This window comes from Anguilla rostrata, chromosome 13 (genome assembly GCF_018555375.3).
Source record: "Anguilla rostrata isolate EN2019 chromosome 13, ASM1855537v3, whole genome shotgun sequence".
Classification (NCBI taxonomy): Eukaryota; Metazoa; Chordata; class Actinopteri; order Anguilliformes; family Anguillidae; genus Anguilla; species Anguilla rostrata.
The window spans coordinates 29,394,912-29,411,968 of NC_057945.1; the positions used below are offsets into that span (position 1 = coordinate 29,394,912).

Consider the following 17,057-nt stretch of genomic DNA (forward strand, 5'->3'; position numbering starts at 1 on the left):
GAGAAATATCGTATAACATTACTTTACCCATTGATTTATATCTTACACCTTATTAAAATGATTACTTCAAAAAAAATGTAGCTGCATTTTGCTATGCTATGTGTATATAAAAAGCCTCATTTTGACAAAATTTAACAAGCATTGCTACATATTTTGTGCAGAAGCAGTGAAATATAATTTAAAAACGTGTTACTGTATACAAACTGTCCACTGTAACAAATGGTACATGGTAGATAAATTAATATTTTTGAAGGGCATGTGGCTTTTTAATAAACACGGTAGAAACTTCAGGTACATTTGGTCTCATGGTTAAATCCACTTGGTAGAAATACTCAATAATGCAAGGACCATTATGTCACAGAAGATGCATACAAGTACAAACTTTAAATGAGGGTCTCTATACACTTCATTGTTAGGTACTTTAATGCATGTTATTTGCTTGTTACAGTTTTGTTAAATTTCATATGCTGTAAATTGTACAATTATGCATATATTTTCCTTGGTAAATCCCTGTTATTCAAAGGTATATTAACACATATACATATATACAAAATGCAAAGACACCAAACGTTTATTATTATTTTTAAATGGAGTCAGAAGAATCTCATTACACAGCCAAACTCTTTAGTATTGTCATGCTTACCAAATGCCTCGCAAATTATTGTGAGTCACTTGGTATTATTAGGCTACACCAGTGTTTCTCAAATTATGGGTCAGGACCCAAAATGGGTCACGGGAGAGTATGAAGTGGTTAGGCTAATATGTGTATTTGATGTGTCCCTGAAAGGTATTAAATTAATAATTTGGGTCCCGATATTGAAAAGTATTACTAATTTAGGTCCCAATGTAAAAAGGTTTAAGAACCAGTGGGCTAAACTATTCACTCCCAAACAGATAATCTTTGAGGAAGAACATGTCAGACCGATCTTGTTGAGACATATTATGCACAAATGACGAGATCATAATGGGAAAAGAATGTATTCATGTGCTTACACATTCTCATGTTAATTTGGATGCCCAACGATGTGCTCTAGGCAACATTAACAATACTATCTTTATAATTTCCTTTTTTTTATTGCTGTTCCTTGATGGCAAAATTGACCTCATAACAGGTTTATGGTTTGACAACCAAGTTCTGTAAACTGTTCTGTCAATGTTGACAATAAAAGAAATACAAAGATCCAGATATAATATAATTATACACACTGCAGTGTTAACGATTTCAGGAGCACATTTCCTGACACATTAATATATTCTTCTGATAACTATCAAAAATTTTTTTGAGTAAATGGAATCTGACCGTGAAGATAAAAAATGTATTTGGGTATGACACACCCATTTTCTATTGCTTTAAGCTGAAAAAGGCTTACCTATTGTATGTTGTCTTTAAATGATCAGAAAAGGCGATTGTTGGCCAATAACATTTAAGCCCATGCCTTCCCAGTATTGCTGTAAGTAGAATAATAATTATTGTGCAATATTGTTAAATAAGTATATATGCAAGTGTATGTTCATTTCAGGCAATCGGGCACATGAATAATGACAAAATATGTATTGCATTAACAGTGAAGAAGCTCACATGGAACAATAACTACAGGCTGATAAACACTGTGGCAAACACTAAAAACACATATGCTTTCTAAAAAGCATACGGTTTTGTGATAGCATAAGTTATATCACAAAATCCAAAATATAAGGAATGCATTTAAAAAATATGTCTATTTACTGTATACATCAAAGTATCTGTTTTTACTGATTTTGTGTGTGTGTGTTTACAATTAAAATAATATATTGTAAAAATATATATTTATCTGACTGGATTGTTAAAATAGCTTTTATGAATCTTTTATATTTTTTTGAATATATGTAATATAGGTTGACATAAATTAAAATATATATTTCTTACACCTTGAACTCACAATTTAACATATACATATATGAATTTTTAATAATGATGAGTATTCACAAGGCTCTCAAATGAGAAAGTAAAGATAACAGTGGGTGTTGAAACTTAACGTTTTAAATCACATTTTAGGCACATGTTTAATCACGTTATAAAATGACAGTTTATAACATTAGAAATGTTATAGACTTTGGAAAAGATAAATGTAAACAGGTGTGTACAGAAAGTGTACATGTGAGTATGGACATCCATATCTTTGTGTGTGGGGGTGTATGCATGTGTGTGTGTATGCGTGCACACATGCCTGTGTGCTTGTTTTGTGAGGTAAAGTTTGATTAAACTTGAAATCTGCCTTAGTTAATGGATGAGGAATCAGGTAAAATAGAAATGGGAAGATTATATACAGGGAGCGCGCAAGCGCTGTTTGAATGTGATGACCCTCAGAATACATCTGAGAATAAAATCAGTTCAGGTTACCAGTGTTCAGATGTGACATATATGAAAATATGTGTATTACATAATTGCGCTATTGTAATGACATAGTCATGCATAGTCACCAGAACTAGCATTTCACATGGGCATTGGCATGACAGTTGATGGCATGCAAGGTGCCCTATGGCAATCACTGCCAGCCAATTGGAGGAGGCCAGGAATTCTTCCTTTTGTCAGATCTCCACTTAAAATGTTTCACTACGGTCACTGTCTGACATTTTAATTCAAAACCAAGTACAAGTTTGAAAACACACTATTACGAATAAATCAGTGAATACAAAGAATTACTTTTTTCAGTGGCAGCAAAAATGGTACCAGCGTCTCATCCTGGATTCTGAAACATCAGGTCTATTATACAGCTGTAGAATACAATTGAATATAGTTGCTGATATGCACATTTGTACACAAGTTGAAAAAATAGAGTGTATATATAGATAATAATATATAGACAATGGAAAATGGTGAGAGGAGATTGTTATTGGCAATAATTGTTATTTACTTGAAGAAAAATCAATCATGTCTTCAGATAGCTTAAAGCTGCTGATTACTGATTATTTTCTCGTTTCATTCAAGTTAGTCCTTAAATCCATCCATTGATTGTCATTTGTAATCTGAGACAGACACAGATGTTCTCCAGAAAAAGAAAACATTATTTAACATTATTTATTACATGAAAGACAAGGTTCTGAAGGCAAGTATTATTCACCAAAGGTGAGAGAAACAGTTAACATAGGCAGTGATTCCCAATGATGGGTGTCTCTCTCACTCCCCCCCCCCACCCCGTGTCTCTTGCTTGAGCTTCACCATAAACATCAGAGCCATCTGCTCTGCAGCTGTCCTTGGAGACTGAGGTGAGAGTTTCATGATCACCTGGCCAACAAATTCCCATCCACTAGTATCTGCCGATGCAATAAAAAAATGGGATTAAGGAGTCTGTGCACCAGATAGGTTGCTATGTGCCAAGTAGGCTTTTTCAGATTGGTGGAAGCGACAGCTGGTGGGGTTTAAACCATGGTCCCTGGCCTCAACCTCGAATTGCAATATGTCTAAGCATGTAGGAGGTTTTCTTCATTGTTTATGGGATCATATATCAGATTTTCCTCCTATGCTCCTCTGAACATGGTGCTTTGGAAAACAAATATCAGGGCATCCAAAGTTTCCTTCCTGAAGAAGCCATCCCATTGAAATGAGGTGAGATAAAAGACTGGCTAATGTAGAGGCAGTAGCAGAAAAGTATTTCCTGGCGGTGGGGGTGGGAGGGTATGGGTCTATACCCCATTTTTTCTCTGTCCCATATGGTCATGGAGAACTCTGCCTGGCGGGATAAATGTTATGAAAGAAAATATTGTGTTAGCAATCATGTTCTAGAAAAAGGAAATGATGTCATTGTTGCCCCGTCATACTTAACACCAACTGAGTTAATCTGTCACAGATATGTTTCAGATGTGTGAAGTGTGTTAATTAGGCCTCGATTTCCAGTAGCATAACCAGCAACTGATTTCCCCTTGCCTGCTCCAAGAAATTTTGTGCCAAGAGCAAGACTGACAGTGAGGAAAAGAAAACAATTTCTCCCTCGTACTTTTTTTTGCTAATGACAAAGATCCACACCCCATCCCATGTGTGGTGTTCATGTTTACCCAGCACTTCTAATCTGAGCATTTTTCTGCCAGAAATGAATAAAGCTCATTGAAAACAATTGTTAAGTTTCCTGAAATAAATAAATAAATAAATAAACTATATCAAAATAGATCATTTTTACACAAACATGATATAATGAAACAGTTATAGCTCCATCATTGTTTACTTTACTTTTATGTGTGAGAGAATCAACATATGATATTTTATGCACCTTATTGTATGGCATGATATGGATATTTAGCTTATAACAACAGTAGCAATTAATATAAGTACAGACAAGGGTGAACATTCTTTTATGTCAAAGAGAAAAATTAGGCCGTATGAGGCTGAGGTCAATTAACAGCAACTAAACAAAAAAAGACTGGGGATGAGTGGGAATTATCAATAGCTCCACATGTACAAAAAAAATTATTTCATATTAGAGTGAACTTGCATCTGACACAGTGCTGTAAACTGAAAGGGGTTTTAGAGAAGCATGTAGGCCAATTCTAAAAGCATAGACCAGCTCCGACCAGCTTAATAAACCCCCAAACCCACACACATACTGCTGTCTTACAGGTCTCGTAATCTGATATCCTCCTAAGACCCAGCAATTTGTCCCCTGTTGGGCATGAGTGTCTGGTTTTAATCTCAAGAACCATATTCAATAAAAATAAAATTAATATTTAAAAAATGCTTTTCATTTCATCGAAGACAGTATGTCAGAAAAATAGATCTATTTCCATTCAAGCCTCAATGGGCGAAATTGGTGAGTTTTTGATGCAAATTTTAATATCTCGGACTGCACATGATCACAATTTCTCTCAGGCTGCATAATCTCCAGTACATCTATGGAAACGTAAAGACCAAATTTACAAAATCCGTTATTTTTCACACAAAAAAAGAATGCTGATAATGCATGTACAACAGAGTAACCAGCAGTCCTGCCACTGTGTTCTGAATGTGTACACTGAAATGTGTGTTTTGAGTGTTTGCACCTACTCCATGCATGCTGGAGTTTTTTGGGGCAAGTGCTCTGTGGACACGTGTGAGCAGGCTTGCCAGCTGGTGCTACCTTGCCATGCAGAAGCTGCTGCACTCCAGGTCGACCTGGACTGCACACACACATCGCTGAGACCCCGCCCCTCTCAGCCTACTGGCCCCGCCCTCAGCAGAACGTCGGACCCGCTGTGAGCCTCGGTAGCTGGACATGCCGTAGGGGACTGTGCGTCTGCGGGACAAAAGACAGACAGACAGACGGACGGGCATCAGCACACAAGCCACACCAGGGTATGGGCTAAGATGATCAGGAACAAAGTTTTGAATATAATTTGCTATTTTCTTTCCATTTTTAATTGCAAAGAGGTTTGGCTGTGTCTCCATCAGATTTTCTTCAGTTTCTCTTCTTAAAACATCTGGGGCTCTTTATGTGATTGCTTTGTCAAAAAATATAAAAAATTTTATTTGACTGACTCCATCAAATATAATTCCTTGTGAGTCACGTGAGTGATCTCCAAATACCCTTACCTTTCAAATTTGCTGCCCGAATCTTTTAATGACTTCTTTAATATTAATTCACAAATCCTTTCATAGAAAAGACATTCTGATAACCTTCATCTCCCCCTCTGCCACACTACACCATCAATTCTCAATCAGTTATAGAGGTTCCTTACTCTGGAATTCCTGCCTTCATATTGTCAAAACATCATCCATCCACACGTGTTCAAGAAACAATGACATTTCTCTAAATGTCTGGACAAACAGGGAGTCAAAACGGTCCTTCATAAGTGCTACAGTATTATTTTTTAAGCTGGACATTGTACCCTCAGAAGTGCTACCATACAGTAAACATTCATAAATGCTTATGTAAAACTGGCACATGGTGATTTATATGACCACTGTTGCAGCAAGTCACATTACTATGGAATATAAAGCAACACATAATACGCCATGCTATTGCAGTTATTTAATTGATAAACAGCTATGAATATGTATGCACCGCTTGTGAAGGTGCTATGTCATGATTGTATAGGACTTCAATAACTCTTACATCAACTTGCAATATGTATGAACTCTATATGGCCATGGAAACAGGCCAGGCTAATCATAATTGATAGCAGCCACAATTGTGATATCTTTTTCACAAATGCTCATCATATTAAAAAGTTACACAGTCCAAATCCACCTGTAGATTTTTTCAATTACATTTTTCACAGGCAGGTGGACAAACAAACAAGGGCAATCAAGTTTGTGTGTGTCTGTTCTGATAATGAGTTTATGGAATACCATCGAAAGAGAAGTGGGTTGGTACCCAGGGAGGTCATAGAGACACCTTCAGATTTGGAGATTAGGGACACTAGATGATGTTGAAAACTATCTACTGTACACGTACTGTCCTTTTGCTGAGACCTTTTGAAATAGTGTTGAATATTTGTTAGTGTTAAAAATATGCTGCTTGAGGGGGAAAGTAGAGGAAGGTATGCACATGCAATGCAGAAAACGATTTGTGTCCAGACAGTTATTTTGTGTGATTTTCCAGTACCCAACAGAAGATTTAACAAATCTTCAAAAATATCCTTCACTTCAGGCAAATTTCCCATGTAGATGATTTCCTATGAACTGATCCATACAAACTATTTTCCCACAGTGAAAAAATCAGCCTCATTTTCTTTTTCTTTCTGGGGGAAGAGGAGTGGTGCAGAGGGATATAAACCACTCACCGTGATTGTTTTTTTTTCATTACAAGATGACTGCGGGGCATGGCTGCTTGAGTTAAATCAAATCATCTGGGAAGCATATAGTGGGGCTGCAGACCATCTCAATGGCATTTTGCTCCACTCCAAAGAATGAGGAGGGGCTTCGTCTGGCTCCAAGAATGAGGAAGGGGTGATTTTTTGCCAAATTCAAGAAGGAGATAAGGAGCATTGGCCATCAGAAGTACTGCAGTACTGGTTTTGGCCTCAATACTGCGATGCATACACATTGTAATACGTCAGAATGACAGGCATGTCAACCTAGGTACTTGCACTGCAAGACCCCAGGACCAGAAGCCCCACTCTGAGTTGTGTGCTCTGTGACAGGAAGGTTAAATAAGCTCAACATATCCAGAAACACGGAAGAGAATGTCCTGGCAAGTAAAGAAAGGGTGAGAAAGAATGCTTTCATGTTCTCACCAACTTGTTGGAAGACCTCTTTTTAGAAAATGGAACAATTGTATCTATAGTAAATCAAGTATAGCATAAAACTGCCAAAAGAACACTGACATGCAGTGGAAATAAATCAACAACTTGTTGCTTACAAAAGGCTGTCTTTTTATGAGCAGGTACTCCTTGGCAGGGACACACGGTGGACTGTGTTGGGGCACACCACCAAACAATGGCATGCGACTGCTTTCTTCAGTTTGGCCAGTTTGAGTCTGCCTTTAGTGCCCAAAAGCTCAATGATAAAACATTCTTTGCACGTTTCACACATTGGGACTCCCCAAACACCTCCATTTTCAGGACCAGTGACCTTATCTGACCTGCACGGAAACAGTCTGCTCAAGACATTAGTCCACTGGCACATCGGGAAGCACCTCCATGGTCTGAGTGTTATGAACTCCATATGGAAGTAGCTCTGGAAATCTGGAGAGCCATGTTAAAGTGCTCCTTGTTTCATCTGTAAGGAGTTACTCTCGAAAACTCTGTCCTCTCAAAACAACATTGCTTTGATCTCTCTTCACTCTGCAAAGCAAGTCTGAAATGCATCTCAGAGCAGCAGCATTTGGCTTAATGTTATTTAGCTACGTGATGAAAGCAGGATATGGATGTCCCAAGATATGGTTAACACTGCCAGAGCTTGGTAAACCATACACAATTATGGACACAGTTTTAATGTTGCTTAGTGAATGGCAAAAATGGTTGTAATAACAATTCTAAGACAAAGGATCATTTTCTCTACAGAATATACTGGAAGCACTTAGTCAGGACATATTTATGAACATGGGAAATGGAGGCTACTGTATGTAACACAGGTTTAATAAGCTTATTAGTGCTCACCAACAGAAAATGTAGAACCTTCCAGTTGATTGTATTTATGAAAGAAATCTCAAGCCAGTTAATTTCTTGGCTCCTTTTGTCTGTTTCTGTGACTCAACATCAGCACCACGGACAGACCCTTTACTGCCAGGAACCAGTGGTAACTTAAAACACAGTACTAAACAAAGCTATCTTCTACCTATTTCCAATCACTGCTCTGAAAAAATATACAGCGAATTAATCTACACAAGTGATCTAAAATGTTGCTGAATCTCAATTCCTTATTTTTCAGACTCAATTACGTTTATGCATTATTATTTTGTGTTTTTTTTTTTCAATGTTCATGTATGCCTGATCTGTCAATCCTAGTGGCTTAAAAGGGGACTTTGGCACTATTTTGAGAGGCTAGTCATGTGAACAAAGCAATCCATCAATTATCTATACCCGCTGATTCTTTTTCCAAACTTATAAATTATAGCACTTTTTATATAGCACATATTACTGTTCTGCAAATGAAAGTAATCATGTTTAGTACTGTGTCGCATATCCTTCAGAAAGACTGGTTGAAGTATGTGATCCATAGACATCACCAGAATTATGTTCTCTTGTGATGCTCTGCCAGGCCTGTACTGCAGCCATCTTCAGCTCCTGCTTGTTCTGGGGCTAGTTGCCTTAAGTGTTCTGTTCAGCATATGAAATGCATGTTCTATTGGATTCAGATCAGGTGACATGGCCAGACAAAAGTTTTCCACTTTTTTTAACTTTAGCAGTATGTTTGGGATCACTGTCTTGCTATAGACTGAAGCGCCATCCAACTAGCTTGGAGGCATTTACTTGAAGTTGAGCAGATAAGATGCTTCTGTACATTACAGGATACATTCTGCTGTTGCTATCAGCAGTTACGCCATCACAGAAGACAAGTTGACCAGAACCTATGGCAGCAAAACATGCTCTAACCATAACACCCCCACCACCATGTTTCACAGATGAAATGGGGGGGGGGTGCGTTGCATCTTGGGCGGTTCCTTATGGTCAGACTTTCTTCTTGCCATCACTCTAATACAAGTAAACCTTGGTCTTATCTGTCCACAAGGCCTTTTACCAGAACTCAGCATGCTTTTTGTACAGTAGATACTTCTTAGCAAAATGTAACCTGCCCATTCTGTTTTTGCAGCTAACTAGTGGTTTGCCTCTATAGATAAGTGGACTGCATTTATATAGCGCTTTTATCCAAAGCGCTTTACAATTTATGCCTCTCATTTGCCAGAGCAGTTAGGGGTTAGGGGTTAGGTGTCTTGCTCAAGGACACTTCGACATGCCCAGGGCGGGGTTTAAACCGGCAACCATCCGTCTGCCAGACAATCGGTCTTACCTCCTGAGCTATGTCACCCCTATAAAGTTTGCCTCTATAGCTTCTGCAGTTCTTTTTGTGAAGTTTTCTGCAGACTGTAGACTCTGACACATCCACGCCTGCCTCCTGAAGAGTGTTTCTGACCTGTCAGACAGATGTTTGGGGGGTTTTCTGCATTATAGTTAGAATTAATCAATCAGCAACTATTGAGATCTTCCATGGTCCACCAGGCCCTTTGCGATTACTGACCTCACCAGTGCTCTCTTTCTTCATAATGATGTTCCAAACAGTTGATTTTGGTTAGCCTAAGGTTTGGCCTATGTCTCTTTTTTTCTCATTTCTCAGCCACGTAATTGCTTACTTGATTTTTATTGGCACATCTCTGGCAGTCCCTACAATGTTCTGACATGAAGATAACATTCAGTCAGTATCCAGGAAACTGGACAAATGTGAACATTCACCCTGTCACTCCTAAGGTTCTGGGAATGTTCCAACTACCAAAAAATTGCTTGCTGGTTAAACAGTGGTGCCTTGAGATGGAGCAGAGATCCCAAAGGACTTAGTCTTGTCCAGCTGTTAAAAGCAGTTCTGCCGTGGTTGTGTGCAGTTACAGCACATTTGACGACCAGCCCTAGGAGATACCAATATAGAACTGAAGTGAAAAACAGACGGTGCCTTCATCTGTACACAGAGCAGCAGCACAGTCTCAAACAATCGCTGCACCAACTTGAATATATGTTTTCCATAGCTTCCATGTCTCTTTTTCATGTCATTTTGTTTTGCCCATCTACTGCCAGGGTAAATGTGTAGCTCTAAAAGCCACTTTCTGGAGATCCCTGTGACCTTCTGACAGTAAATCACAGACAAGCTGTGGGCCTCTGGGACCACATGGGCCAAAATTCCTTCAGAGGGGCCTGAGAGAGAAGGGAACCAGCTTCTTATTTCAATACCGGACACAGGGAATGTTCCGCTCCCCTCCTCAGTTTTTTTCTTTTTTTGTATTTATATATTTATTTTTTGCAGGGGAACACCTGGACACATAGCATTCATTCATTGAGAATTCTTTGCTCAACCTCCCCCGCTATTATCCAATAAAGTGGCACATTACTGTCATTCCATGACCCAGTCCCCATCAAAATAATGCCTGAAAAGCATGAAGCACTAAAAGTATTGAAACTTTACAAATGTCAGCAACAGCATTAATAAAATATCCTGCACCTGAGTCTTTTTTAGGTAAGAGGAGATTAAATGATTCAAATGTTTCAGCACATAGCATTGATCATTGAAATGACCATAGTCTGTTGGCAGTCTTACATATATGACTATAAAATGTCATCACAGGTATACAAGCTAATTAGTTAGGGACTACCAATCAAAGCTTCAAGTAGGCTGTTAGCAAGTACATAATTTATGGCAGTAAATTCAAATGAGCAATATTTTCACCTATCAGCACTATTGTAATAACAGCTTTTTGAAGTAAATTGAAATACACTTGGGGGAGGGTTTTGAGGGTTCTTCTCCAAAAAAAGCATGTTTTCATTTTATTTGCAGCAAAACTCTGTGCAACCTATGAACATCGGACACTAGTTGTTAAAACATAATTATATGAGAAAAATTTGATGTTTATAGCTTGTTCTTTTTAATAGCAGCTTCACATGAGCTTGAACTGACAAGTCACTTATTCTCATTCATATAATTTAGTGTGTATTACTTTTTCTTAGATATCCACTACATAAGATGATAGATGTTCAGAATGTGATAGAAGTAAATGATGCTGTGCAGTATAAAAATGAAATATCAGTTATGTTTCACAGATAGAATTTTTTATACAGAGTTATGCTTTTATACTCAATCTAATATAAATGATAACAACCTGTCTGGAATCTTCTAGTGGAACAGACCAACACTAACTGTAGCTAATTTACAAATACCATGGCAAACATTGTGGCCCAGTCTATATGGAAGGGCATTCCAACAGTATAGAGATGCCACTATACAGATCTAATTTTTGTGCTGCTGCACTCAGACCCATGGTGGATCAGTGCATTGCTGATGTACTGTACTATTCTGGTAATCACTGGTCATGTGCAGTTTTTATTATTATTTTCTATTTAGTCACATCATTAAAATTTGAGCTTAACTCTACCAATGATTCTGCTGTGCTGAGTGGTCATATGTCCAGGCCAAATGGGAGAAACGGTATACAATTTCAACAATTCAATCTATAGAGACCATGGTACAGTAATGTACGATGTTCGCGCATAAATACTTTAAAACAAAATCTATGCCTGAGTTACCAAGGTATTTTAATGAAGGGTATAACACGAACATGCAGCTTCACAGCTGTGGGTGGCTTTTCTAATAAGAGATTCTTTATTTTCATGCATCCATTGTTTACGTGGTGCAATGTAATAGTTATTTTCTTGCAGAAGTATTTTTTATACTATGTGAATAAGAACAGACTCTCATTTGTGAACAAATCTAATGTAGAAATGGCCCTTTTAATGTATAGACTTTTTTGGTTTACAATATTATTAGTAATGTTGAAATAACATTGGTATGAAATCCATTCTTCATAATCAAACCATGGTGAGATGTTCATAAACAAAATACTTATTAACCCAATGCATTGCACTGCTACTAGTCGAGCTGAGCTGTATGTTGCATGCCCCATGGATAAAAGTCTTAGGCTAACTCAGATGAAAAATTAAAAACCTTCCAAGGGCCAACAAGACAAAACATTGACAAAGCAATTCTAATGCTAAACTAATTATTAGCATGACAGTTCAAACCAATACAGTGAGCAATCCATATTGTACCAGTAAACTCAGTTATTCTCCTTTGTGTCTCTTTATGGAAAGGCCTGACTGCAGTGGGGGATTTTTGAAAGAGTCAAATCCAATGCAATGCAAGCCACAGAGTGGCACTGCTGCAGCTTGACTAATCCATCATGTGGATATTGATGAGACTATCCATCACTGGGACTGCAGGGCACCACAGGTGAGATTCTCAGTGTGAAAGGTCACACTAACCCATCTGGACTTATTCAAAATGGAAGAAAATCTTTGTCAAATGGTCCGTTGCTGTCTCCATGTGGATTTTATTCTTAAAATTTTGTGAAAATGACAAAAATTAAAATCTATCAAGGAGTTTGTGTCACTGTAAGGACTATTTAATATGGACCATCTCAAGAAGATGTGACCACACTGGACACATGCAGTGAAGAGAATGATAAAAGAAAAGAGCAAGAAAAATGTGATTGCTTGATAAAGAAAGGGTAAAGGGAGAAAATCCATAACACTGAATGTTTTGCCCGGGTAAGGCATGTGCCATTTGATGTGAAAAGGAATTGGCTAACATACGACTATATGACGAGATAAACTAGAGAAAAAACAACTCTACTGTTAGACCTTCCTAATCCAAAACAATAAAATCAAAGACAACCTGTTCTCTGCCATGGAATTATGCATTCAATCTCTTTGCAGAAGGCTATGTGCATCAAGTACTGAAACAGCGACTGAACAGATAGCCCTCTTTTAAACAAAGTTTTGGTTTGCCATCAGATAGAAAAAGTATGCAATCACAATAATCTGTTCCTTCTCAGACCATAATCCTGACGCAGATTCATGGTGTTTTTTTGTTTTTTTTGCAGGACAAACACGAGAGAGCTCATTTAATGCATACTGATGGAGGTGGTTCAATATTAACACACATAGATTTATTTTAAATAAGTGTAGAGCTGACAGCCAACTTTTTCAATACTGTAAAAATGGAATTTGCTAATTAGCCAAACTAAAATTAGTTAATGTTGTGTGAACAGCATTCTTTTATCTCCAGCATTCTGTCATCATGTTATTCATTATTGATATTGTTCATTATGCACTCTCTCATATACTCCATATCTGACTTTGCAGCACTTAAAGGTAAACAGTGTAGTATAATGGTTAAGAATCTGGATTTGTAACCTAAAGGTTTCTGGTTTGATTCCCAGGTAGGATACTACCATTGTGCCCTAGAGCAAGGTACTTAATCTGCACTGCTTCAGTATATATCAGCTATATAAATGGATACTACACAAAAGCTGTGTTTTAGTCATACTGGCTAAGTGTCTGCAAATGCCCTTAATGTAATCAGTCAAAACATATACAATATATTAAATGTTTGAAGACATAAGCACTGAATGGCATTACACTGTATATTAGATTTTGTCAGCATCAAATCAGACTGTTAATTGATCAAATATGCTCCACTTCCAACGTTATGGTGCAGTTGGAGTAGGAACAAAATGTTTCCAGTGGCTATCCTACAAATTCCGTGTCGTGCTAATCTTACAGATTCAAAAACAAAAATGAAAAACAGAAGTACTCACTCTGGTGTGTTGATCCAGATTATGTCCAGATGACAGTAATACACGCATTCCTTGTCTTTGTAAGTGTAGCACGTACAGCGCTTGGACCTCCTCCGCGGCTTTGACGTCTCACACAGTTCGCAGTAAGAGTCCTCGCCAATGGGGGGCTCAGGCGAGCCTACTGGCTGCACGGTGGAGTGTGTGGAGGAGAGTTTATCAAATTGAGTCGCCTCAAGTCTGCTTGCTTGGTTTGCTTCTTTGCTGACAGCCGAAGAACCTTAAAAGTGACCGTTTACATGTTGTTACATGCAAATAAATTAGGCAACCACAAGAACAGCAATAATAATAATAATAATTATCATAAGATGATGAAGAAGAAGAAGAAGATGATAATGAAGAATAAAGGTTAGAAGAAAATACTGGATGTACGAAGCACTTCTCATGTAACAAAAGTGATGTGCAAAGTAAAAGTTGTACGAAATGAATACGATATAGTGTAAAAATGTAACGATAAATGGAAAGATAAAATCAAAATAGGAACATATGACAAAGAAATATTAAATCAGGGATAAAACTAAATTGAAATACATTATTCATCAGAGGTCTACCAACAACACATTTCCCAAAAGAATCTTTGAAAAGGCAGAATTTCATTTCTTAAATGTAAATATACACAACAATGCAGATTACTAGAAACAACTTCGAGGGTTTAACTGGCCAGTAGAATTTAGTGGGACAAAGCGATCATGTGGATATGTCTGGGATAGACAAACAATACTTTTTGGACTAATGCGCTCAGTATAAAATACAAAATTAATGACGTAATACCTCATAAAAGTATTTATCTTCTTGCCAACATCTTAACACGGCTTAATATCTTTCTTTCACCATATATTAATCTGTAGATCACCTCCAGCACTAAACTCGTTTTGACTATTTATGCATATAAGCCTACTTTACAACGCCATAGCCACGGTTCACTTACATTTTCAGTACACGCTATTATTATGTATGTTACAGTTTACGTGTGTGCCTGCACACGCGTCTGTATTGTTAAAAATGTTTCTTCATGGAGACAGATTGAAATACATGTAAGTCACTTTGCGCCAGTCAATATGTTTACAGCATATACCTGCATGCTCACCGACCAACAGATTTTGCGTTTCATGACGAAAGCTTCACTTTTAAGAAAGGAACTGTCACTGAAATATATTAACAAACATTCAATGGCAAATAAAGACACAATAATAGAAATCGTACGCTAGAAGACGATGGTGATGATTATTAATTTTGTGAAACGATATTACAAAAGAGGTGAAGATGCTTTCATAATCGAACGTCGTATTTGGGTGGTTGTAAAACTGTATAGTTACATGAGTGGCTTTACGTGGAATTGATAAACCTAGTTTATGCATGCGTCCTGATCTGTTTTTTAATCTACCGCATGTATTATATTTTGAGAATGCGAGCTTTCAGTTTTATGTTACACATTCCGACTCTACCCATGTTGTTCCCGGCGTTTCGAGCTGTTTTTACAAAGTTAAATATCCATTGTTAATTAAACTCTATCCGCGTTAATTCAACTCTTGACAGATAACATTTGGTCCCACGTTCCAGAGTGGGACCAAATGTATTATGTTAGATTAATTAACCCTGGACATTTCATTGTATAATAATTGATGTTAATTTTACATATCGAAGATGTTAATACTGACTGTTAGCTAGTTTGCAGATCTCAAAGTGTTAAAAAAAATCAAAATACTTCTTTTATTCGACGTCTTTCCACGGTTACATGAGCATTGGTATCAATCACAGCAACCTCGATCTGTTGGCATCTGAGAAAGTTAATCAAACTAGCTTTTCTGCAGTTCGTAATCGATATCGTGAAATGCTTCCTGCGCCCTATCTTCACACACTTATATGAGTGCCAGTTCAAAGCAATTTTAATCATACTTTAGCGCAATACCCTAGAATGTTGTCAGATGTATATTTCCAGATGTATTTTACCCTTTCTGGTCAGTAAATTTAGAAGCTATAACTTTTCCCCCTATATCTACTGTTTTCATGCTTTTTTTACTGTTTAAAATGCATCTTCTCATTCTAGAATATCTAAATAAATAAATAGTTCACAGTTTATTCAGGAAACATACCTTTTGCAAATGTAACCATTAGTCCAATTAAAAGCAAAATCCCCAGATCCATGAAGGACACATTAGCCATGCCACAATAATTCCAAAAGGGAAAATAGTTGTAGATTGAAAATTGAATGAACACCTGTATTATTAGGCTACGTATCCAAGAAAAACAGGAGCATGTAAAAAAAATATTTTTGAAAATTAAGAGTCATAGTTTTTTGCCGAAGGCCTTTATGTTCCAGGTGAAACAAACACTTTCAATTCTTAATTTCGTTCCGAATCAATGAAACAGGTGTCCACATAATTGCGTATTCTGTTTCTGCTTTTGTCGTCCGTTTATGACGCATAGGAGATGACTGAGACCACTCATTCCTTTCTCATATTGAAGCTGCTAAGGGCATGGCGCTTTATATGTAGTCAAGTTAACAGAAACAAAGCACCACCCGCTGGACCGCAGCAGTACCGTACATAGGCATGCGCGCTGGCGCGAACATCCAACGTCGTCCCTTTATCGCGCCTCAATGACAAGATAATGCCTTGGAGAGTTTTTATTTCCTGCTTTTTTGTCAGGCTATCTCAAGGTGTGTAAATAGCCTACTATTTACTAGTTGTATGCATTTATCATGTTCAATAATTACACAGATTTTTTTATCCTTTATATTTTTTATATCCTTTAGTCTGTGGATTATACTTTCTGTAAATCCTTGTGACTATTCTCATTTCACATACTATAGTTCTATAATTGTATTTTACATAGGAAACGTATATAATACATGCAACAGCACTATACTAAACTGGTATTATGAATTAGATACATACTTATCAAATCATAAACAGCCTACTTGTTTTTGCCGTGGATTATTTTAGTTTGATTGCACGTGTAATAATTTTGCATCTACATTTTTCTTGTATTTGTGTTACTTTTAGGACTGGATCAACTTGTGTTTGCACATTTGTCTAATTCTACACTTGTATCTTCTAATACTCTATAAGCATAATAATGTCAAGAAGTGAAATAAGAAACACTGTGGAAATTTATGCAGGTTTTGGGGTCAGGAAGAGTAAAAATATTGGAAATTGGAAGGGTATGGTAACAATGATCATTCTTGGAAGTGTATACTGCCTACAATATTGTCAAAAAAATGAGCAATGAGTTTTCTCAAATCTCACAACAAGCAAACCTGCCCTTGCTTCA

At 37.2% G+C, this 17,057-nt stretch overlaps 1 protein-coding gene across 2 annotated transcripts; it reads right to left on the reverse strand.

The window, feature by feature from the left end:
• Positions 1-238: 238 nt before the first annotated feature.
• On the reverse strand, positions 239-16,257 carry LOC135237889 (endothelin-3). 2 transcript variants are annotated; one of them, XM_064305443.1, is made up of 4 exons: positions 15,878-16,257; positions 13,749-14,004; positions 5,088-5,243; positions 239-3,706 (listed from the first exon to the last, which is right to left on the reverse strand). In XM_064305443.1, the coding sequence occupies exons 1-4, from the start codon at positions 15,945-15,947 to the stop codon at positions 3,664-3,666; spliced, it is 525 nt and encodes a 174-aa protein (XP_064161513.1). In that variant the 5' UTR covers positions 15,948-16,257; the 3' UTR covers positions 239-3,663. The 2 variants fall into 2 exon arrangements, with proteins under 2 accessions (XP_064161513.1, XP_064161514.1); XM_064305444.1 differs by having other exon boundaries at positions 239-3,710.
• Between the last annotated feature and the right edge of the window lie 800 nt (positions 16,258-17,057).